Source organism: Thamnophis sirtalis, unplaced genomic scaffold, assembly GCF_051295495.1.
Source record: "Thamnophis sirtalis isolate CommonGarterSnake01/CBP01778 unplaced genomic scaffold, rThaSir2_p1.2 scaffold_3, whole genome shotgun sequence".
Taxonomy (NCBI): domain Eukaryota; kingdom Metazoa; phylum Chordata; class Lepidosauria; order Squamata; family Natricidae; genus Thamnophis; species Thamnophis sirtalis.
The window spans coordinates 80629127-80652276 of NW_028261383.1; the positions used below are offsets into that span (position 1 = coordinate 80629127).

The 23150-nt window shown below is 40.5% G+C and overlaps 1 protein-coding gene across 4 annotated transcripts; it reads right to left on the bottom strand.

The window, feature by feature from the left end:
* Positions 1-246: 246 nt before the first annotated feature.
* On the bottom strand, positions 247-23019 carry FAM53C (family with sequence similarity 53 member C). Of its 4 annotated transcripts, XM_087709299.1 has the most exons (7): positions 22861-23017; positions 20957-21107; positions 16394-16621; positions 12125-12291; positions 11139-11196; positions 6195-6922; positions 250-1294 (listed from the first exon to the last, which is right to left on the bottom strand). In XM_087709299.1, exons 4-7 carry the CDS (start codon positions 12152-12154, stop codon positions 1025-1027), a joined length of 1086 nt encoding a protein of 361 aa, XP_087565425.1. In that variant the 5' UTR covers positions 12155-12291; positions 16394-16621; positions 20957-21107; positions 22861-23017; the 3' UTR covers positions 250-1024. The 4 variants fall into 4 exon arrangements, with proteins under 4 accessions (XP_087565427.1, XP_087565425.1, XP_087565424.1 ...); XM_087709298.1 differs by lacking the exon at positions 20957-21107; XM_087709300.1 differs by lacking the exon at positions 20957-21107 and having other exon boundaries at positions 12125-12465.
* Between the last annotated feature and the right edge of the window lie 131 nt (positions 23020-23150).

Consider the following 23150-nt stretch of genomic DNA (forward strand, 5'->3'; position numbering starts at 1 on the left):
CCTGCTTTTCTTTCCCTCCTTTAATTTTACCTTGGCTAAGAATCCGGTGTTTTATTTTTGTGGGTGATTAAAAGCTATATAAGGTTGAAAAATATTAATAGGGGTTTATAGAGCTGTGCCAAATAAGGGGGAAATTTGAATTTACTGGATTTATGCATAGTAATCTTGTAACAGCATAAGTGGTTCCCCCGCTCTAATTAAATAAAATGTATAATATACATTTCATGCAGAAGACATTTTTGTCTTCGTTCCTTTTCTTTCAACAATGAAACACCTGTGAGATAACATACAGCAACATTCAAAAACTTCTCATGTACATTTTTGTATGTCTGATAAACAGGAAAATGTTAATTCTTTTCAATGGAATAAAATAAAGCTTTATAGTCAGACAACAGGATGAATTCAAAAGCAAAGGGCAAAATGCTTTTGGAAAAATTCTTCATAGAGAAAAACAAATGTCTATGCAATGTTGAGTTTAATTTTGCTGCTTTCCTGTTTTTTCCTATATTAGGCTGTAGATTAGAATTCTAAGATGACAAGTAATGTGGATGAAGATTCATCCAGTAAAAACACTCAACAGGATTGTAACATTTTCAAATTACCATATCACTGTATTTTTAATTTTAAAAAAGCAATCAATTGTATTGTTATGCTTATATGTAGGACTTTATTAAGTAGATATCATATTTTCTTTCTTTTAAATAAAGGTCTCTGAGTGTTGTGATCTGGGACAGACCAAAAGGCTTGCCAATAAAAGCAAATTTGTCAAATTGCTGGCAAGGTTTTCTTCCTGTCTCCTTATGTTTGACAGGCTTCATCATCCCATCTTAGAGACATACAACTCCCTTTAGTAATTTCTTTTTATTTTCTCTTTTAATACAAAAGAAACAAGCAGACAAAACCCCGTTATCCTACCGCCACTTTCCCTTCTACCCCCCACCCCGCTCCCCCACCCTCATCCAGGAGTGCAGCCTCCCTTTGCGGCTGACTCCAAAGTCAGTTTTTCAAGGAGACATCCAAAATGCTAGTTCTCTTCAATCAAAGTTAGATCCAGATCACTAAAGTCTGGTTGGAAGAGTGTCCTTTTGCTTGCTAAATTCCATTTTATTTGTCTTGCTGCTTGTACTGCTGCTTCTTCTTCATCATCCTCTTCACTTTCACTGAGCACCTGGATACAATTATTAATGGGACTGCAAGGAGCTGAGGGCGATTGTGGGCTGCAAGTCAAGAGCCATGATGGATAGCCACCTTCCTCAGATTTGTCTAACTGACAGACTTCCCCTGCAAATGGTTTCTGTCAAAAAAAAAAAAAGAAATGTATATTTCAACACATTTATCTTGTGTTCTAATGTCAACTTGTAGGCATACACATGGTCAGGTGAATTAGAACACTAGTATGACTTACTATAGTGATTGCTCAGCTCCATAAATTAAATGTCATTATCAAAATTGCATTATTATATAAAAAGCTGCTATTGTGACTAAATACCAGAGACATTTTAAGTGTTCCACTTGCTGGGATACAGACATAAATGTTTTTGAACATTTTGAACTGCTTTTATTAACAAACCAAACCTGCCAAGTATTTTATTGACATTTATAGGCCGCCCTTTTCCCTAAGGGGACTCAGGGCGGCTTACATTTCATAGGAGGGGGTGTGAGACAGGACACAAAAGAAATGTGGATAAAGGAAAGTAACCAATAAAACACAACATTCATTCGACATTCGGGCGGGGCGAGATTAGGATCTTATCCCCAGGCCTGACGGGATAGCCAGATCTTAAGGGCTGTGCGGAAGGTCTGGACGGTGGTGAGGGTGCGAATCTCCACGGGGAGATCGTTCCAAAGTGTCGGAGCTGCAACCGAGAAGGCTCTCCTCCGCGTAGTCGCCAGTCGGCACTGACTGGCGGATGGAATTCGAAGGAGGCCTACTCTATGCAATCTGATGGGACGCAGGGAGGTAATTGGCAGAAGGCGGTCTCTCAAATAGTCAGATCCACTACCATGAAGGGCTTTATGAATGGTGAGTAGCACCTTGAAGCGCACCCGGAGATCAACAGGTAGCCAGCGCAGCTCACGGAGGATCGGTGTTATGTGGGCGAACCGCGGTGCGCCCACAATCACTCGCGCGGCTGCATTCTGGACTAGCTGAAGTCGCCGGATGCTCTTCAAGGGCAGCCCCATGTAGAGCACATTGCAGTATTCCAGCCTAGAGATCACAAGGGCTCGAGTGACTGTTGTGAGAGCCTCCCGGTTCAGGTAGGGCCGCAACTGGCGTACCAGGCGAACCTGGGCAAATGCCCCGCTGGTCACAGCTGATAAATGGTGGTCAAAAGTCAGCTGTGGGTCCAGGAGGACTCTCAAGTTGCGGACCCTGTCTGAGGGGTATAAATTTTGACCCCCCCAGCCTGATTGATGGAACGTTGGCCAAATTGTTGGGAGGGAAACACAACAGCCACTCGGTCTTGTCTGGGTTGAGTACCAGTTTGTTAGCTCTCATCCAGTCCTTAACGGCCTCAAGACCCCGGTTCATCACGTCCACTGCTTCATTGAGTTGGCACAGGGCGGACAGATACAGCTGTGTATCGTCCGCATATTGATGGTATTTTATCCCGTGACTCCGAATGATCTCGCCCAGCGGTTTCATGTATATGTTGAATAGTAGGGGGGATAAGACCGAACCCTGCGGCACCCCATAAGTTAGGGGCCTCGGGGACGATCTCTGCCCCCCCACCAACACCGACTGCGACCTGTCCGAGAGGTAGGAGGAGAACCACCGCAGAACAGTGCCTCCCACTCCCACCTCCCGCAGTCGTCGCAGAAGGATACCATGGTCGATGGTATCGAAAGCCGCTGAGAGGTCAAGGAGAACCAGGATGGACGCATGGCCTCCATTTCTGGCTCTCCAGAGATCATCGGTCAATGCGACCAAAGCGGTTTCTGTGCTGTAACCGGGCCTGAAGCCGGACTGGAAGGGGTCAAGATAGTTAGCTTCCTCCAAAGTACGCTGAAGCTGGAAGGCCACCACCTTCTCAACAACCTTCCCAACAAAGGGAAGGTTGGAGACTGGACGATAGTTATTAAGAACGGCTGGATCCAAGGATGGTTCCTTCAGGACGGGTCTCACCACCACCGCTTTAAGTGCGGCGGGGAAGTGCCCCTCCCAAAGGGAAGCGGCAACAACCGCGTGGATCCAGCCTCGTGTCACCTCACTGCTGTTGGCAACCAGCCAGGAGGGACACGGGTCCAGTATACAGGTGGAGGCGCTCACAGCTCGCATAGCCTTGTCCACATCCCCAGAGGCAACATCCTTAAACTCAACCCAGAGATGGTCTGCCAAGCTATTCCCTTGTGTCTCGGCTGGATCTGCGGGAGTGGAGTCCAGGTCCGACCGAAACCGAGCAACTTTGTCCGCCAAGAACTGGACATACTCCTCAGCCTTACCCTGTAAGGGGTCCCCCGCCTCCCTCCTATTTAGGAGGGAGCGGGTTATCCTAAACAGGGCGGCTGGGCGGGCAAAGTATGGCAAATAGTGCTCCTATACTTTCTGAAACATTCTAGATGCACATAATATAATTGTTCTATTGACATCTCTTCTACTACTGGGCTATCTTTATTATTTTATAATAATTTTATTTATGGTCTCTCCAATCGCTGGCTATAGATTGCATAACGAATAATCCTTGGTTAACAACCACTTGTTCAAAGTTATTATGGCAATGAATGAGTGGTACTTACGATCAGTCCCTGAAGTTCCATTTGTCCCAGTAGCCATGCAGTCACATGATCACCACTTCTGACCTTCCTTGTCGGCTTCCCACAACCAAAATCAATGGGGAAGTCAGCAGGAATGACTTCTGCTACTTTCTCCCAATTCTGCAACACCCACTCACACCTAGCCACACTTGGGCTGAGCTGCAGCAACCACCTGTGTATTCTGCCCTCCAGAGCACTGATTCCACCCCATGTCCAGCCATGCCTACATTGGGCTGCAGCAGCCACCTATGTTCTATCCAGAGCACTCACCCATCCATCCATCCGCCGTTTGCAAGCCACCTGGGATTTGTAGGGATTTTTGTCAACTTCCCCACTTACTTTGCTTGTTGGAAGCTGGCAGAAAGCAGTGAGGAGGTCCTGACATAACAGCAATAGATGTTGCTAAGCAACATGGTCCTGCAACATTCCACTGTACAACCACATCACTTCGTGACAAATTCCAGTTCAATTACCATTGTTTAAAAGAGAACCCACCTCATTTTTCCATTAAGGATCATTGGGTAATTTTTGCCAAACCCAGGACCTAGAGTGCATTGCTTTGCTCTAAGTGTGAAGAACACTGTAGGTTGTCTTCAGCTACTTCGGTTCTAATTCTTCCTGCTCATGAATGGTTTCAAATAACCATTGGCTCGTCTAACAATAAATTAATATCCTGATAATACAGGATACAGACAAAATTATTTCATTGATATTACCTAGTTCAGTGATGGCTAACCTTTTTGGCACCGAGTGCCCAAACCAGAATGCGCGTGCACACCTGGAAATTCAAAGACTAGGGGCTCCAGGATATGCAAAGATCAGCTGGGTGACATGAAGAGCAGCTGGCAATGGTGCGTGTGGCCACAGATAGGGCTCTGCATGCCACCTCTGAGACACGTGCCATAGGTTCACCATTCACAGACCTAGTTTGTATGAAAACAACCAAGCTCAAGTGAGCACTGAGGACTCCTCAAAATTATTTCAATATAACTGCCAATGCAAGTCTCCTCTTTGGAAGGATCTACGTGTTATATAAGATCTGGTCTGCCATTTCTAATAAATATACATGGAGAAAAATCCTCAATTTACAACAAGAGAGACCAATAAATTAGTTAAGTGGTCCAATCATTAAGTGAGGCATCACATGATGGAACACGGTTTTATCCGTTTTTACCCAGATATCACATGACTGCAACTTGTGACCTTCCCTGTCGGCTTCTGATTGATTGGTTGGGAAGGTCGCAAGTGGCAAGTGACTGCAGGATGTTGCAACAGTTATAAAAGTGTGATGGTTGCCAAATGGCCAACTCATGATTACATGACGAGAGGGATGCTGCAGCAGTCATAACTGCAAGGACCAGTCGTAAGTCATTTTTTTCAGCGCTGTAAGAACTTCAAATGGTCATTAAACGAATTGTTGTAAGCTGATGAATTTTGTGGGTGTCGTATACAGGTAGTTCTCAACTTACAACTGGTTGCTTAGTGATCTTCAAAGTTACAATGGCCTCCCAAAACTTTTTTATGATTTAGATTTGAAGATAGCCTGGCTCCTTCCCATGGTCACATTTTGGGCTTGGCAACTGGCCCACGTGTACAGCCGTTTGCAGCATCCCATGGTCAAACACTGCAATTTAGTGTTTTTTTGCTGGAAACCAGCATTTCTGGGTTTCAGCCAAGAACACCCACTGCAGACAAATGAGTTTGCTTAACCACCGTGGATTCACTTAATATCCATGGGGATTCACTTAACCACTGTAAAAAATATTGTAAAATTGGGTAGGTCATGTGATGACCCAATTAATGACTAGCACAACTTGCAATATTTGCAGGCTCAATTACAGTTATAAATTGAGGACTAACTGTAGATAATCCCCAAAGATTTCCATAGTGTATTGTACTCATTTATTGCTTAAAGGTAAAGGTTCCCCCGCAAATACATGCTAGTCATATCTGGCTCTAAGGGCGGTGTACATCTCCGTTTCTAAGCCGAAGAGCCAGCGCTGTCTGAGGACTTCTCTGTGGTCATGTGGCTGGCATGACTAAATGCTGAAGGCACACAGAGCGCTGTTACCTTCCCACCAAAGTGATCCTTATTTTTCTACTTGCATTTTTTAAGGGCTTTCGAACTGCTAGGTTGGCAGAAGCTGAGACAAGTAACGGGAGCTCACTCCGTTATGCAGCGCTAGGGATTCAAACAGCTGAACTATCAATCTTCTGATCGACAAGCTCAGTGTCTTAACCACTGAGCCACCGCGTCTCTCATTTATTGCTTAGCACCATATAAGTGTTGAATATAATCTACATGGAAAAATCCCATTTTATTTCAGTAGTTTTTTCAGTTTTTTTACTTCCCTTTCACTTCACCTTTTCACTGATTGTAGAGGGAGGTTTCGATCAATATGGCTCCAAAGCCAAGTAAAAGATGCTTCCTTTCTTACCTGATTCATCTTGTAGAAATCAAGTGAGGGCCTATGCCACCTCACATCCTCTTCATGGCGCCGCTTGAGACCACATTTCCTGGTGTCCAAGTCACAAGGCTGTGAGCGGCTGCGAGGGAGGCTGTGCTGGTGCCGAAGGAGCTCTGGTGTGGAAGTGGTAGAGCTCTGGGGGGATGGCAAGAATCTGACCGGTGACAGAGAGAAACGGCGTTGCAGAGGGTAGGGCTGCAAAGTCTCTCCAGTCTCCCATGGTACACTTGCTGGCGATTCTCGAGACAGAGCCAGACTGAAAAATGGTGGGCTCCTGCCACCAACAGCACCATCTTGAACACACTGATAAGAGGCACTGGGGACTGGATTGAAGCAAAGTCTGTTGGCTTCCTGAACCAGGTTCTTGGATTGTACTGCTAAAGGGTCCACTCCACTGGTCTCCCGACGTTTGATATGTGTCCACACTTTGGAGCCCAGGGGCCTCCAGACAGCTTGCCAGCGGGAAAGGTCTTCGGGCACTGAGAGTGAACGACAGTGTCTTTTGGTAGGGGGCACAGAAACTTTTTCTGAAACTAAAGAGTTGGTGGCCAGTGCTTGGGATGCAAGATTGTTCAGAGGGCTGTTTTCTGGGCTGCACGTTGTCAAGGGAAGGCTTAGGCTGGACGGTTGGTAAGGAACCGTGTTGTCTTGGAGATGGATCTTTGGACAGGGAGCTAGGTCCCTCCATGAAGTCCCCTCTGTAAAGAATAAAACAAGACAGGAAATTTAAGTCAAGAGACGCAACTGTCATCCAGATCAACTTAGTTAAATATGCTATGACCATGATGGCAAACCTATGGCACATGTGCCAGACGTGGCACGCAGAGCCCCCTCTGTGGGCACATGCACCGTTGCCAGCTGCTCTTCTGGTTTCCATGACACACATGCGCACTGGCCAGCTGGTCTTTGCGGGCACCGGAAAACAGCTAGGAAAACAGCCTCAAAAACGGCATAAAACAGGCATGCGCGCAACGGCCAGCTGGTCTTCAGGTTTCCGGTGCTCTGGTGTGCACACATACACATACATGCAAGCCCATTCCAGCTTGGGCACTTGGTGCCGAAAAGGTTTGCCATCATTGTTCTATGACATGTGATTTAACAAAAAGATACTGGATTCCTCCCATGAAGTTGGAACACCTTCCAGCCTACTCCTTTAAACATTTTAAATATATATATTAACAACAACTGTTGAATAAAGATCTGCCTAGTTAGTATATTAATTCATAAATGATTGAAATTTAATAACTCTTATCTACCGCTATTAGAATGTTTAACTTAATTCTCCAGCCAAATAGTCACAATTTGTTCTTTCTAGACCATTAATTATGATAATGGTAGATAAATAAGAGGTTTCTGAATTAAAGATTTGATTATTTCTTACTACACTGGAAAGGGGATATTTATGAATCAAAGAAAGAATAATGCTTCTTGGAGAAAATAACATGTTCATAGATAAGAGGCAGCATACAGAGAGAGGTTTACATTATCTATAACTAGTCAACATTTTTTCTATGGCCTGCAATCAGTTCTTCAGAGATTAAAATCTAGAAAAAGTTTCCTTAGGAGTTCAAAGACTTCAAAGAATTTAAAAGCAGAGAGGACCTATGAAAAGCTACAAAGAACCAACATTGGATGGAACCATCGGGAGAGCTGGAACCTGGGTCTGGGAAGTATGGAAAACACTGAATAGACCTTGCACAGGTGTAACAAGATCCAGAGATACTCTGAACAAATGACACTATTTGGTGGCTTTTGCCCTTCGCGATTGTGGTGACATGCAGACAACAACACATGTTAACATTTGTGTCCTGATCAATGTACACTTGAGGATCTCATAACAGCACAACAGAATGCAATTCATGTTGCTAGCTTCTGGGCAGGATCTGTTTAACTTGCACATATTTTAATCTTGCATTTTACATTTTATGTCATATATTTTAAATTTTATGTCACATAGTATGCCTGATTTTAATTGTGATGTATCTGACATGAATAAACAAACATTATTGCATTCCATTTATAGTTGGATGTAGTTAAAAGGGGGAAAATAGACACTATCACTTTTATTTCCTTCTACTGGGGAAACTAAAAGAGAGAGAGAACTGATTGAACAATGGAGAACACATTTTGGTTTATTTAAAAACTTCCTGTTTTCAAATGTTTAACATCCCTGAGGATATAGGGCTGTTTTCCATTGTTCTCTTCCATCCATATGGAGAAATACATCTAATGCAACTACTGGATTATAATACAGCTACTTCCTTCCTAGTCATATCTTTAGAAAAGAAAGGCAAAAAAAATACTATTTTAATTCTATTAAGATTCCTTTGCCCAACACCCTGTGTAACTGCAAAAACAGCCAGAATTACTTGTGAAAATCATCAAATGGTTGAAGTACCAAGTTAAAAATACATCCAACTATGAAGTAAACACACAGAAGAAACTCTTAAGAGTTACCTGTTTTTATATGCATGGCATTGGCTTTCTCAAAATAGCTAAAGATCAATACCGATTATTTGAGCCAAAAACTTCCACCCGCAAGTAACAATATTTGTGTTAGGTTTTGACATGCAATTTAGGGAACTAATCTACAGTGCAGCGATGGTGAACCTTTTTTGGCTTGCGTGCCATAAGCGGGGGGAGCGCACGGGGGGGGTCGTGCGTGGGCGTGCAATGTGCAATCACCCCAGCACGCATGCGCACATGACAGGCGCTCCCCATTTTGTGCATGCTTTTTTCGCCCTCCCCAGGATCCAGAGGCTTTATAGGAGCCTGGGGAGGGCAAAAACAGCCTCTCCCGGAGGCCCTCCAGAAGCTTCAGGAGCTTCCCTGAAGCCTTCGGAACGCATAAAGCGGCCCTACAGGCAAACCGGAAGTTCAGGAACGGACGTCCGGTTTGTTCATAGGGCCGAAGCCTCCAGAAGGCCCCTAAAGACTCCCGGGGGCTTAAACCGGCCCTACGAGCAAACCGGAAGTGCATTCCGAACTTCCGGTTTGCCCTTAGGGCCGGTTTTATAGCAATAGCAATTAGACTTATATACTGCTTCATAGGGCTTTCAGCCCTCTCTAAGCGGTTTACAGAGTCAGCATGTCGCCCCCACAGTCTGGGTCCTCATTTCACGCACCTCGGAAGGATGGAAGGCTGTGTCAATCTTGAGCCAGTGAGATTAAAACCGCTGAACTGCAGATAACAGTCAGCTGAAGTGGCCTGCAGTACTGCACCCTAACAACTACGCCACCTCGGCTTTATGCGCTCCAGAAGCTTCAGGAGCTTCCCTGAAGCGGCTGTTTTTGCCCTCCCCAGGCTCCTATAAAGCCTCTGGACCTTGGGGAGGGGGAAAAATGGCTTAAAAAAAGGCTGAACTCAGCTGGCCAGCGCGCGCATGCATCGCGTGCCCTGACAAATGGCTCTGCGTGCCACTTGTGGCATGTGTGCCATAGGTTCGCCATCCCGGCTATAGTGTAAGGAACAGACACCAGGCACTGAACACCAGATAGATAGCAAAACACAAAAGTATGATTTTAGACAAGACAGAATGGAGAAGTCATTATCTGTAAGAACAACACAATGATAGCCATATTAAATAACCAATTTCAGCTTTAACCTAGTAGTTAATATATAGTAGCATAAGCAATAAATATTACAGAACTAAGACGTATTCCTTTAGTTTTTCTTAATTTGAAAAGTAACTTTTTGTAGAAGAAATAAGATCCTTGAATTAGATTTAAATTCTGACAGGCCAGTAATAATCTATACAGTAAGTAAGTGAACAGATTTAAAGCCAAATTTTGTATTTTACAAATTATCCAGAAACTCGCTAATGAGAAAAGTAAATTATAGCATTTATTACCTTAAACAATACTTTCAGCCAATGCATTAAAACATTTATATAGAAACTATCCCAATTCCAAATGTTTACAATATAATGGTGTTTTAAGGCAAACTGCTGTACAATATATGATAATAATTATATAATATAGTCACAAGATGATCAGAACAATTACAGGAATGATCCATTTTGAGGAAGCACATTTCTGTCTTGTATAAAATGTGTCTAAAAGGAATTGGGCAGGAGTTAGTGACTAAAAAATAAAAAAATAAATCATACAGCAAATAAAATATATTTTATTAGGGAGTGAATTTCAGGAATAAAGGTTGCTTTATTTTAAGGGCCATTTAGGAATCCTGAAATATATATACAGCTTAAAATATGACTTTATAACTAATATTATTCCAATATTATTTTTGTAATAAGAGTGGTAGCATATTAATTTTAAATTTTAGAATATATGCTTTAATTTATTCACCTTGAATTTCTTACATTGCATGCTAAAATTGCTCTATTTATGTATTGAGGCTGTTATAGTATTGACTATTAAAGATTCTTTAAAATTATTCATCACAATAGGTTTTTACTTTTTTGCTAGAGCCAGTTTTTAGAAAGAGTTAACTATTATGTATATTATTCATCCTAAAATTCTTACGTAAGAATACCATTGGAACTATTTATTCAAGTCTATACATTTCCCATAGCTAATATGGATACTGCAACATAAAACTATTGAGAACTTCCAATACAAACATACAGAAATAAGAAACCTACAGTTTAAAACCGATTAAACTTTTAAAACTTTTCCCTCCTCTATAGATTGCCTGAAAATAGTAGTTCCTGTTATTGTTTAAACAGACTTCCAGCTTTTATCGTAGTGACCACTGATTAAAAAAGAACATTTGCTATTTTGACCAAATGTTCATTTAAGAAGGGTAACAATATCTCAAATATATAGCCTACACAGGGAGACCAGAAAGTAAGTTTATCTTGTTAATTATGTGCTTCATGTAGAAAACATAAGAAGAAAAAGAAGACAAGAGATGTAGGCACAAAGGGTAGAAGTCCAGCCAGATATTCTTACCGGGCGCTATCTGGAAGGGGCTGCCACAGCTGGCCACATTTGCATGATCGGGCAAAGGCTAGGAAAGGAAACACAAAGAGTCACCATATCACAGCAAGGACCAGCACTTTATAAACATGTTTAGTTCTGCAATTCCCATCATTAAGCTTCTCGTAACAACCAAATTTCATTTATGAGACTCTAACAGCGTTCAAATATGACGCCTACTTCCCAATTCCTACAGCATTCTAAGTAGACAACGTTTAAGTTTTACCTCAAGGGAATCTTTCTAACATTTCAATTAAACTGAAAGCTGAGACAGTTGGGACAGACTAATCAATCAGAAACTATGATTTACTCAAGCTTGATCACTAGACTTCCACACCATGCTGTCAACCATAAACTGTTAACTAGGATGTTTGACAGAGTTTTAAAATTTCCCATTTATGCTTTGCCCATATTAGATTAAAATTTTTGATACTTTCCTACTTCACCCCACAAGAAACATGAAAGTGCCCGTGGAAAAAAATAAACTTTTACATTTTATCCATGAAATTAATTTACTTGTTTAGTTGGGTTCCATTTTTCTTTGCTATAATTTTTTTCAATTTTTCAAAAGCTCTCTGAATCAATGACAATATATTGTTAATTATTTATCTGGACGAAAGCTCTATTGTTGAGAAAATGAGCAGGTTAAAATAGTTTTCTGAAATATGATTCACCAGATTATCTACATTCTAATATCTTCAAAAATCATTAACAAGGAGAAAATATGTCTGATTGAATTTCATGTCAACATGAACATGGATTTTATGTTCAGAAAATTAGTGGAAAGGCCCATTTATGGCACCCTTATCCCTCCCCATCCTGTAATAGTTTGTTTCCAAATGCTGACAGATGAGCATGCAGCCATGTTACAGGGGTGTATTTTCTATTCCAGATCACTTGTTTTCTGTTGCATAGCTTCATCTACACAAAGAACATTACAAGAACAAACTTGATTGTACCTTTCCTGCAAAAGCTTCATTAGGCCACATCCCATTCTTGGAAGTCTACACCTCAGTGTTCAAACTTCTGGGTGGAAAAGATAAGGTCTGTTCCTGGCTGCACCTGCCGGGACTTTGTGCTGCTATAATGTATTAATTTCCAGGCACGTTCACCGTAGACTCGAGACCTAAAAAGAATCAGGAAGCACATGCTTCATATTCCACTGAATCACTCCCTTTTAATTTATATTTTGATACAGGAACACATTGTCCTTGGTTTTCTCAAGTCAGGTCAGGTCAACTCTCCTTAGGTTACAAGGATAGTCTGTGGAGGGAATTTCTTTGTACAGCTGTTTCTGCCCCTATTAAGAAAAAAAAAGATGGAAAAAGTAGAGACCCAGAAATGCTTTACATTAAATAATTAGGATGACTGGAAATTAAGATAGAAGTCAGGCATACAAGCTTAAAATTGGTGGGAGAATAGGACGGCCTTTACTCTGGTTCATCTTATCCTCCAGTTGCACTGCTGCTAGATCAGGAGACTCTGCTCACAGGTACTCATGCTTTAGCATCCTCTGTCTTGTTGCAACACACTGCACATGGGGCTATCTTTGGAAAGCATTCAGAAGCTTCAGTTGATCCATAATATACCAGCATGTGTAGCATTGCATGTACTGAAGTTTGCCCATGTAACTCCTCAGATGTGTGAGCTGTATTAGGGTTCCCGGTATTCTTCCAGGTGCAATTCAAAGTGCTGGCTATCACCTTTAAAGCTCTACATGGCACAAGGCCAGATCACAGGTGAGCCTGTCCGTTTCCATTCATTTGTGCCCATCTCACCAGATCTGGGAGGGTGAGCATATGCTGGATCCCTTTAGTGAAAGGATGTCAAACTCGCGTTGTGACAGTGGCATCACGTGATGTATTGTGACTTCCCCCCCCTTCACTAAACCGGGCGTGGCCATGGCCAGTATATGATGCATCTGGCCCACGGGCCATGAGTTTGACAGCTCTGTTTTAGTAAAATAGGGTCATTATGCAGACATGAGGGACATTTCTTTTCTGTTGCCATGTCTGCCCAGTGGAAAACCTTCCCCTTGGAAATCAGGATGGCACTGACCCTACTGGCCTTAAGGAAAGCTGTAACAAAACTAGTTTTTCTCATATAAGCATTAAGACTAAGTTGTTAATGGAGTTCGATGTTAGTGAATTTGTTATTAAGGATTAATACCTTCATATTCTGCGTATTATATTTCACTGCTTTTTTGCATCTGTATTTATACTGTTTTTATTGTTTAGCACTGTGAAGTGTCCAGAGTTACAATACAATAGCAGAGTTGGAAGGGACCTTGGATGTCTTCTAGTCCTACCCCCTGCCCAGGCAGGAAACCCTATACCATTTGAGACAAATGGCTATCCAACATCTTCTTAAAGACTTCCAGTGTTGGGGCATTCACAACTTCTGGAGGCAAGCTGTTCCACTGATTAATTGCTCTAACTGTCAGGAAATTTCTCCTCAGTTCTAAGTTGCTTCTCTCCTTGATTAGTTTCCACCCATGGCTTCTTGTTCTACACTCAGGTGCCTTGGAGAATAGTTTGACTCCCTCTTCTTTGTGGCAACCCCTGAGATATTGGAACACTGTTATCATGTCTCCCAGTGTCCTTCTTTTCATTAAACTAGACATACCCAGTTCCTGCAACCGTTCTTCATTTGTTTTAGTCTCCAGTCCCCTAATCTTCTTTGTTGCTCTTCTCTGCACTCTTTCTAGAGTCTCCACATCTTTTCCACATCGTGGTGACCAAAGAGTTATTTGTTTAAGATCAGTGATCATATAAAGTTTATGAAAAAACAACCCTTAGAAAACAAGCAATTTCATATAAACTGAGTTTCTATACTTCTGTCATAAAGGCTGCATTTAAAAGCCTCTGTCATTTAGCATGGAATGGTTCTGACACCAATTCTTGTCAATGTACATGTGCAGCAGGGGTCGGTTATGGCAGAGACTACTGCTGGTTCACTCAGGGACGCACCACACATGCGCACTTGCACAGTACAACTAAAATTTCTCTGTGCATACTTAGAAGCAAAAAACAAGATGGCAGCGCCTATGGTGCCGCCGATAGAACTGGTTCGGGGGTATGGCAGGCCTAGATCGCTGCCGGTTCCAGTGACCCAGGCCGCCAAGCTACTACTGGTTTAGCCGAACCACTCCAAACTGGTAGGAACCCACCACTGATGTGCAGTTATTATAACAAAATATTTGCTTAACGGTCATCCTATGGAAACAACACACTTGGTATTTATTCCCTCAAGTTGCAGAATATTGTAAGATGGGAACAGGCAAGTAGCACCATTAGAAGGTGATGGCAACAGTGGTAACAGCAAACAAAACCAGGTGGTGAGAAAGGCCTGAAATAAACACAAGTTCTTCTAATTTTTCTAATTTATTCCATCATGTCATCTTAATTTTGTGAGAAGACAATATGATAATACAAGCTGCTGCAACAAACTAAACTCCTAATACTTACCACAGGCTTATTATGTGATCCAAGTAAACAAATTTATACTTATCTGAAATTTTCTTTCTGCAAACTCCATAATTTCAAGAACTCTGTTACCAGTTCACAGAATATCTCGTATCCTTACTATTCTTTAATAAAATTCAGACTGCTTTCCCCATAAATGCAATATAATTGTTATGCTAAATCAAGGCAGAGAAGCATGTGGTTCAGAACTTATTTTAGCAGTGACCAGCCAGAAGGCAAACAAATGTAAGTAGAATATATTAGCAAAATTCTTCCATCAGTTGTGACTACAGCTACCTATAGCCCATAATTTATGCACTAGGTATAATCATGCAGAATTAAATTCCATACATTAATCACATCTATACATAAAATAGCCTTTCTGTTCTTAATCAGGCTATCAATGATATTTTTCTAGAGGAAGGGAATCTAGTATCCACCACTATGAAATTTAATCCCAATTGACACTAGTAGTTTGATAAATATACAAATACATGGGGTGGGTAGATCAGGGAAGAGCCTAATGATGTTTCTATTGATTTTTTAATATTAAAAACTAGTTGTTCCATAATCTCAAAAGTAAACTAGCCTAAGTAAGTGTCTAGGAGATCAAAAACTGCTTCAGGTCTACTCAATTTTATTCTTTCAGCAAGAAAATACCTTGTTGTTGAATGACAGGTTGCTAATTGCTCTTTTTTTTGAGCTACCCGTTGCCCATCTCAGCTTTATGTGTATTTTAAAAAACCACTTAGGCATACAGGTTACAGGTTCTCACCCATCTTTTCACCTATTTGCTTTTAAAAATGTTCTGCATCTCCTGATTATTCAGATGAGGTGTTGGATAAAGTAAGTATGAAAAATTTCACAGACACTGATACCAGCTCTCTCTAAATAATGGTCTCTTTAAAAATATCACAAATCTACTGCAAAGCCACTGGCAGTTTCTGAAGTTATTTTAGTTTTTTCAAGGTGCAGAAGTGGAGCACAGATTATCTGACAAACAAAACTAAAGTAGCGCTTCCAGAGAAGATGTAAATTGCATAATAAACACCATTCTGTCTCTACAGAATCTAGCATACTATCGGTACTGGTTTCTTACAGGAAATCTTCATTTAGCGACCACAGCTGAGATGGCAACTTGGTTTAGTCTTATGACCACATCAAAAATATAAAACAAAAATAAAATACAGGATATAAGCCTAGGGTAAAATAGGTAAAAGGAAAATACAGTAATAAAACATGTGTGTTAAACATTGCTAAATGAAACCATGACTATGCTTATATTACTCTAGCTCTTCTTTGTTTTCCAGACCTGTGAAGGTCAGAAATGGGAAAATTGGTCATAAAGTTACTTTTTCATTTACCACTATAACTGCAAACAGACACTAAACGACAGTCATTAAAGAAGGATTAACTGTTATTTAACATAAATAAGCTGCCCAGAGTTGCTTCAACAGTGAGATAATGCTGCATATAATTTAATAAACATAAAAGAACAGAACTTTTTTTAGCTCATACGATAGGCTTGCACTAGACTGATAAAAAATATATCTATTTGAACTGCAAACTTATATCCTACAGCGGTTTGTTAACTTCTCCTCAGTTTTAAAACAATTTACCCCATAACATGGGCAGGAAGCTGTTCAAGAGAAAGAGTTCAAAATCTCCTGATCCTGGCATCTGTGGTACATTGATGTTAGTACAATATTGTTAATATATTAGCAATATAATATATATATATATTATAAAGAGAAGAAATCATACCAGGTTGATGCTGAATGATATGCATTTCAATTTCTCCAAGCTCTGCTTTTGTAGCTGCTCAGTTATCAGTGTGATCATGGCTTCTTAGGAAGGCCTGGCATTTTCTTGAGACTCCAGCACTTGCCAGCCTTCTGCCTTCCTCAGCAAGTCCAGCTGCGTTTAATCATCATCAGTTACCATATATGCTCATTCACAATCTAGCCAAATTCCATGTCATTCTCCTGACCCCTGCAGGAAACAGACATATTAATGCATCCTACTTGTTCAAGTCTGATCTGTTCCTTAAAACCTAAATGTGCACATTATTTTCTTCCTTGTATAATCCCTATCTGCAACAGGCAGGGAGAAAGCAACGTCTGACAAGCAAATCAGATTGGCAAAACAGTATGATTTCTTTCTTTTACTAAAAAAATCAAGTTTTGGGTGGGTGGGTGGGTGTTCCGTATATGTGTATCCTGTCCAAAGAAGTCCCAGGGAATAAACTACCAGTCAACCAGAAGCATCCACGAGTCTCTTGTCCTCTTAAGCAGGACTCAACATGTTGTAGTTTCAGTGAAGAATGAGGCTACCTTTTTGCAGAAACACAAAATCTTTTGACTGTGGTTTCTGAAAACTTAAGAGTACCATAATTTATCACTCAAAATAAAAGTCTTAAATACCATATTTTTGGAGTATAAGATATACCTGAGTATAAAATGCACCAAGATTTTGAAGAGGCAAATTTAAAAAAAAGTTTTTGCACTCTGCAAACCTCCCAAAAACGCCCCATTTTTTTCACAAAAAACAGGCCCATTTTTTTCACAAAAAACAGGCCCATTTTTTTCACAAAAAACAGGCCCATTTTTTTAAAAAAGGGTATGAATAGCCTTTAGGAGGCTAGTAGAGTGCTCCTGGGGGCTGGGGGTGGGGAGAAATTGAGAGCAAAAATTGACCAGTTTTTCACTCATTTCTACCCCCTCCAGCACCCAGGATACATACCACATGGTCCCGGTAAATATTCAATTAATATAGATAGAAGTGATTGGCACAGTCATCAATGAGTTTCTTGCTATCTGGGAATTTGAATGGCCTGTCTGCCTAAAATCACCCATCATTTCTTTTTTTAATTTCATTCTATTTTTTTTAAACAGCTCACCTCCAAAGTTCCAATGCCTCATTTTGTGGCATTGTACCACAATGTACACATTTGTACACAAAATGTACAAATCTAAGACACTAGATTATCTTTTCTTATTTCAGTATTGATACCTCACCCCAATGAACTAGGTACAGTTAATAAAAATAATTAAAACAACTGTTAACTCCATAAAATTCAAAATATTCTAACAGTTCTAGTTAAAAGTAGTGAACATTGAATGGAAATTAAAAATAAAAATAGTAAAAACCAGCTATTAGAAATAAGGCAGTCAAATGATCATTAGCTCCTCCTCAAATGCTCACTGAAATAAAATTCTCTTTACCATCTTCCTTAAAATAGATATTGCGGGGGTGGTCAGGGCTTCTGGGGACAAACTAATTGTAATCGGGCAGACAATAAGAAGACCTGTCTCCAGGCTCCCACCCCCTCACTCCTAATGAAGAAAGGATCCAAAGCATCCTTTCTCAGCTTAAAGATACTGTAAAAGCAGATTCTGTTTGGAGGAGACATTCCTTAAGATACAGGGGCCAAAATCCATGGGACTTTATAGTTTAATACCAAAATATTGAACTGTACCCAGAAACCTAGTGGCAATCAAAGCAAGCTTGCAAAATAAATATCCCATGCTAAAACAGCTCTGATTTGTTAGCAAGTGAGCAGATCAGCAAGTGAGTAGCTTCCAAGTAGTATTCAAAAGCAATAAACTAGCCTTCAAGTTCTAAGGGCAGGAGTTACTGTAACCAATTTTTGTGCTCTAAAAAAGGCTGCAACTGGAATAGCAGCTGTGGGTGACCAAAAGACAATTTCTACTTGCTAATCAACCAGGGACCATGCGTCCAGGAGAACCCCAAGATTTGTTCCTTCAGGGATAGACTCTCAAGTCTCCAACCACAGGAATCTGACCAAGGTGAAGGACTGATCACAATATCTTCTAGTTCAGGGGTGTCAAACTCATGTCGCCACAGCAGTATCAAGTGACATATCGGGACTTTTTTTCCCTTCGCTAAAATGGGTGTGGGCGTGGCCAGCATGTGACGCATCCAGCCCAGCGGCTGGGAGTTTTACAATCTTGCTCTAGCTCATACTTCACCTATCCTGAGGTAAACATTTCTTCCACATGAGTCAGGCCAAAAAAAGTGACAAGCCTATGGTTGCAACAGAAGCTATTAATTCTTGATCCCATCCAGATCACATGTCCAGGGCATGCAAACTGGAGTCCACCAGCTACCTCCAGTGGGGAAGAATCTAATACCAGTCTTTTAACTTTAGGAGGAGGACAGGATGCCAGCAGTATACCTAATTTATCCCATAACTCAACTTCCAAGAATATCATTTGTGGGGCAGGACATTTGGCGACAACCAGGATCTCCTGTAAGATCATCACCACCATCAACCCCCTGAGCCTTGGAGCCATAGTTACAGAAGCATTCAAAGTGAGGACAAATCTTAGACAGAATTACATACCCTTCTTTGCCCAATTAGAATCATTATCATGCCAAATCTAAACATTTATCTACCTCTTAATGTGGAATGTGGTTTTATTATATTGGCTTCTGGTATTCACAAACTGTGGCCTTAGACCAGGTTGTTAAGTAATCTGTTCTCCCATATCCATAGGTGAGTTGAAAAATAGATTGGCACCTAAAGGCCAATCCCATCTCCTCCTAAAAGGAGCTGTGGTGCTGCAGTGGTTAGAATGCAGTACTGAAGGCTACTTCTGCTAGCTGCCAGCAGTTCCAGTCTCACCAAGGTCAAGGTTGATTCACCCTTCCATCCTTTCAAGATTGGTAAAATGAGGACCCAGATTGTTGGGGCAACATGTTGACTGTGTAAACCGCTTTGAGAGGGCTGTAAAGCACTGTAACTGCTATTGCTATTGCTAAAACATCCTGCTGAAAGCATACTTTCCTCTGCAATCACAGTGGTAATTTGCCCTTGCTCTTAACATTCCACCCTTAAGATCTCAAACCTGCCCCCAACATATTTCCCATAAATATAGTTAGCTGTCCAGAATTACTTTATATGGGTAGCCACATAATCCAATACATAAATAAAAACCTTCTTAAATATATTACGGCAAAACATACAATGCTTCATGATAAGGAAACCAAACTAATTACAGTATGCAAAAACATGAACAATCCCATAGTCCATGTTACTGTTTCTTATCAGCATTGCTCAGCATTCAATAAATTGGATTATAAATTACCGTCAACTATGTAATATTGCCACCTTTACCCCAGTTTGAGATTCCTTTCTTCATTTGTACAACTAATCTCTCGTATTTTACTAAATTATTTACTTCAATTTTCAACCTACTTTATATATATATATATATATATATATATATATATATATATATATATATATATATATATATATATATATATATATATATATATATATATATATATATATATATATATATATATATATATATATTTATATATATACATTTGTTAATTTACAATTTTGTTTTGTACATGTTAATGAAAATTAACAGTTCTATTTATCAACATAAACTTTGTTATGTATTTTTTTTAAAGTGAGAAAACAATTTTTAAACTGTAGCAAAGAAAAAATTATTCGTTTCATTCATTCTTAGGAAAAGCAGATTAATGTTTAAACAATACTTTGAATTTAGCAAAGTTCAAATCCTCTGCACATTTTACCTATAAATAACACTGGTTAAATGTGTCTTATGTCTAAGTACATAGCAACAGGTTTTCATTGCAACCAATCTAGTCTTTGTAGTACAATCCAATACATATCAGCATACTTGCTGATTTTAATAAAGCTTACTTTTGAGGAAGAATAGTATCTAGCTCACAAATCATGCTGTCCTAACATCTTTAAGAATAATATGTTGATTAAACCACAATCAGCTATTTGTACCTAGCTATAAATTATAATTCACAAATCATAATGGCTAGGTTTACACTGCATTTGAAGTAAAAAAAGTAAGTTTATGAGTTAATTTTTTAAACTCAGTCAACTATAACTATTCAAGAATTAGTATAACTCACTCATCATTTAATCACAAGTGACTATATTTCAGATTAAAATAGTTGGCAGCCTAACATCTACTTAAAGAAATTAGAAAAAACAGGAAAGATGTAATTATTTTTTTCTGAAACCATGCTTTCATTATTTTTTTGTTTCATTTCTTAATTATTTTTAGTATCTTTTAACTTCCATAATATCCTTTCTGCTCAACTATTAATAATAAAAGTGATACAAAAAAACTTTTTGCTATAATGGGGGAAGGGGATCCGTAGATTTAGTAGTCTTATCATTTAAAAGTAAATAATGACTGCATATCTCAATGATAGAGAAAATATAGAATTCTAAAGACAAAAAATACTGTACAAAGGAGAAACGGCTTTTATTAGAAATCTAGTACTAATTTAAGTAGATTTGCTCACATTCAGTCTCTCCATCTTCCTCTTCTTACCGCCCGGTTTTATTCTCTTCTTCATTGCTTGCTTTAAATGTTAAGATCTTTTAGGTTGGACACCTACCCCCCTTGTTTATATTTGCTTTTGAAATTCATGGAGGTGGAATATACTAATGATGCTAAATAAGTAGAAACAATAAAAATGCATATTTAAAAATGTTAGACTCATTAAGAATTAAGAGGGCTATCTAAAAAAACCTTTTTATCCTACATTTTAAAGAGATACCTACAACAGTTCAGTTACTATTACAAATTAACTGCAATTGTAAATTGAGGCTTTGTTCACACAACATGCAAGCCCATAATTAACCCAGCTGTCTGGGTACATAGTGCACGCTAACCAATAAATTAAATATACAGTACTGGCTGGGTTTGCACAATGCAGAGTGTGTCACACACTTTATTTTACCCTGGCAAGTTATGCAAAACCAGGCTTATTTTGGAGCAAATTAATTTATGTTAATGAACTTGTTCCTCTACATTTCTACATTTTCCATTTTACTTAACAGAAATAGCTATTAAAATCAACATTACATTTATCATACATAGGGGTTTATTAAATTTCCTCAACTTTTTCTGGGTTAAATGTGTCTTAGATGCCAACCTAGACGATTTATATTAGCTGTATTTTAAATTTAATCAAGAATTGTAATCCTGATTCATTTAGCAGTTAACAGAATATACTAGATTTGCATCTGAAAGAAGTTCAGACCTCTGCACAGTCAGGGAGCCTACTGGGTGGCCCTGAATAAGTCAGTATCTTTCCAGTTAACTATTAGGACTATTGTGAGAACCAGCTAAAACATGTACTATAATCTTCCACAGACCTCAAGTAAATAATGTAAAAGAAGTGTGGAAGAATAAGTAGAATTTCAATCTTGTATTATCTGGAAAACACCTCCTGATTATTCTTCACGACTGTTAGCCAAAATTATTCTTTTGCTTCATTTCCTGTTCTGCAATTATACACTGCATCTTCCTGTACTCCTCCTTATTTTAATAGCTTCAGGTCATGGGCCTTTAAAGGCTCCAGATAAATGAAGCCATTTTACTTGATGCCTTTTAACATTAAAGCCGAGCACGCCAACCTCTTAAAAGTGCAGTTGGTTTTCTTTTGCAGTTGGTTTCTCATCCCTGCCCCTGTAATTTGATTTCATTCAGTTCCTTCAATTACATAATTACCTACTTAGTAAGCACAAATCAAGAGGTAGGCCTTAAGCAACCTCTGGGTTCCCCCTGCTACAAGGCACACACTAGTAAGACTCCACGCCAAGGCTGTATCAGAAGCAATGTGTGTGATTCGACTGCTTTTAAGAATGGGTCCCATCAACCTAGTTTTAGAAATGCATCCACAGGGGACGCAGTCTCTTAACAAAGCAGGCCCTGTTCCACCCTCTTCTGGAGGAGCCAATCACCTCCTCCCCACTTCTCCACCGAGGCCCTCCATTCCACCCCCAAATTCCCATACAGATTCACCCACTTAACGACAACAGCCACCTCCTTGCCCGAAATCCCCACCTTGCTTCTCTCTCTCTCCATCAACCCCCCCACTTCCCGCATAAAAACAAAACCACCCCGACTTCCCCTTTTTTTAATGACATGTCCACAAGCCCCCATCTCTCACAAAGACCATCCCACCTTATCCTGCTGCTTTACCCCCATCACGCCCAGTGCCCCCCCTCCCCATGTTACCCACTCAAGCTCTGCAGCCCCTTCGGCACGTACCGAACACCCGATCCCTCCCCCCGCCTCACGCCTGTTGGAGGGGGGGCAGCTCCAACACCTCGCGGCGGCTCAGCCAGAGAAGTAGTGCGCCCCAATAGTCTCACGCACCCCCCCCCACTCCCTATTCTAAACACCGCTGGAACCAACCATCTGACTGAAGGGAGATTGCCTCCTCGACTCTCAAGGACTGGCACCCGCTGCCGGCCGGCCCTCTCCGTCTTCCAGCTGCCGCCCCCACCCGGCGGCCCGGGCTCCCAGCCCCCCGCCAGGAGCCTCCGCTCCCCTTTCGGTCGGGAGTGGATCGACCTGCTTGGGCCGAACCAACCACACAACAGTGGGGGGGGGGTGTCAAATGTATCAGGGGCAATCGAGAAGGCAGTTTCAGAAACAAGACTCGCGCATCCGTCTGGAGCTAACACACGCCTCCCTCTGGCTAC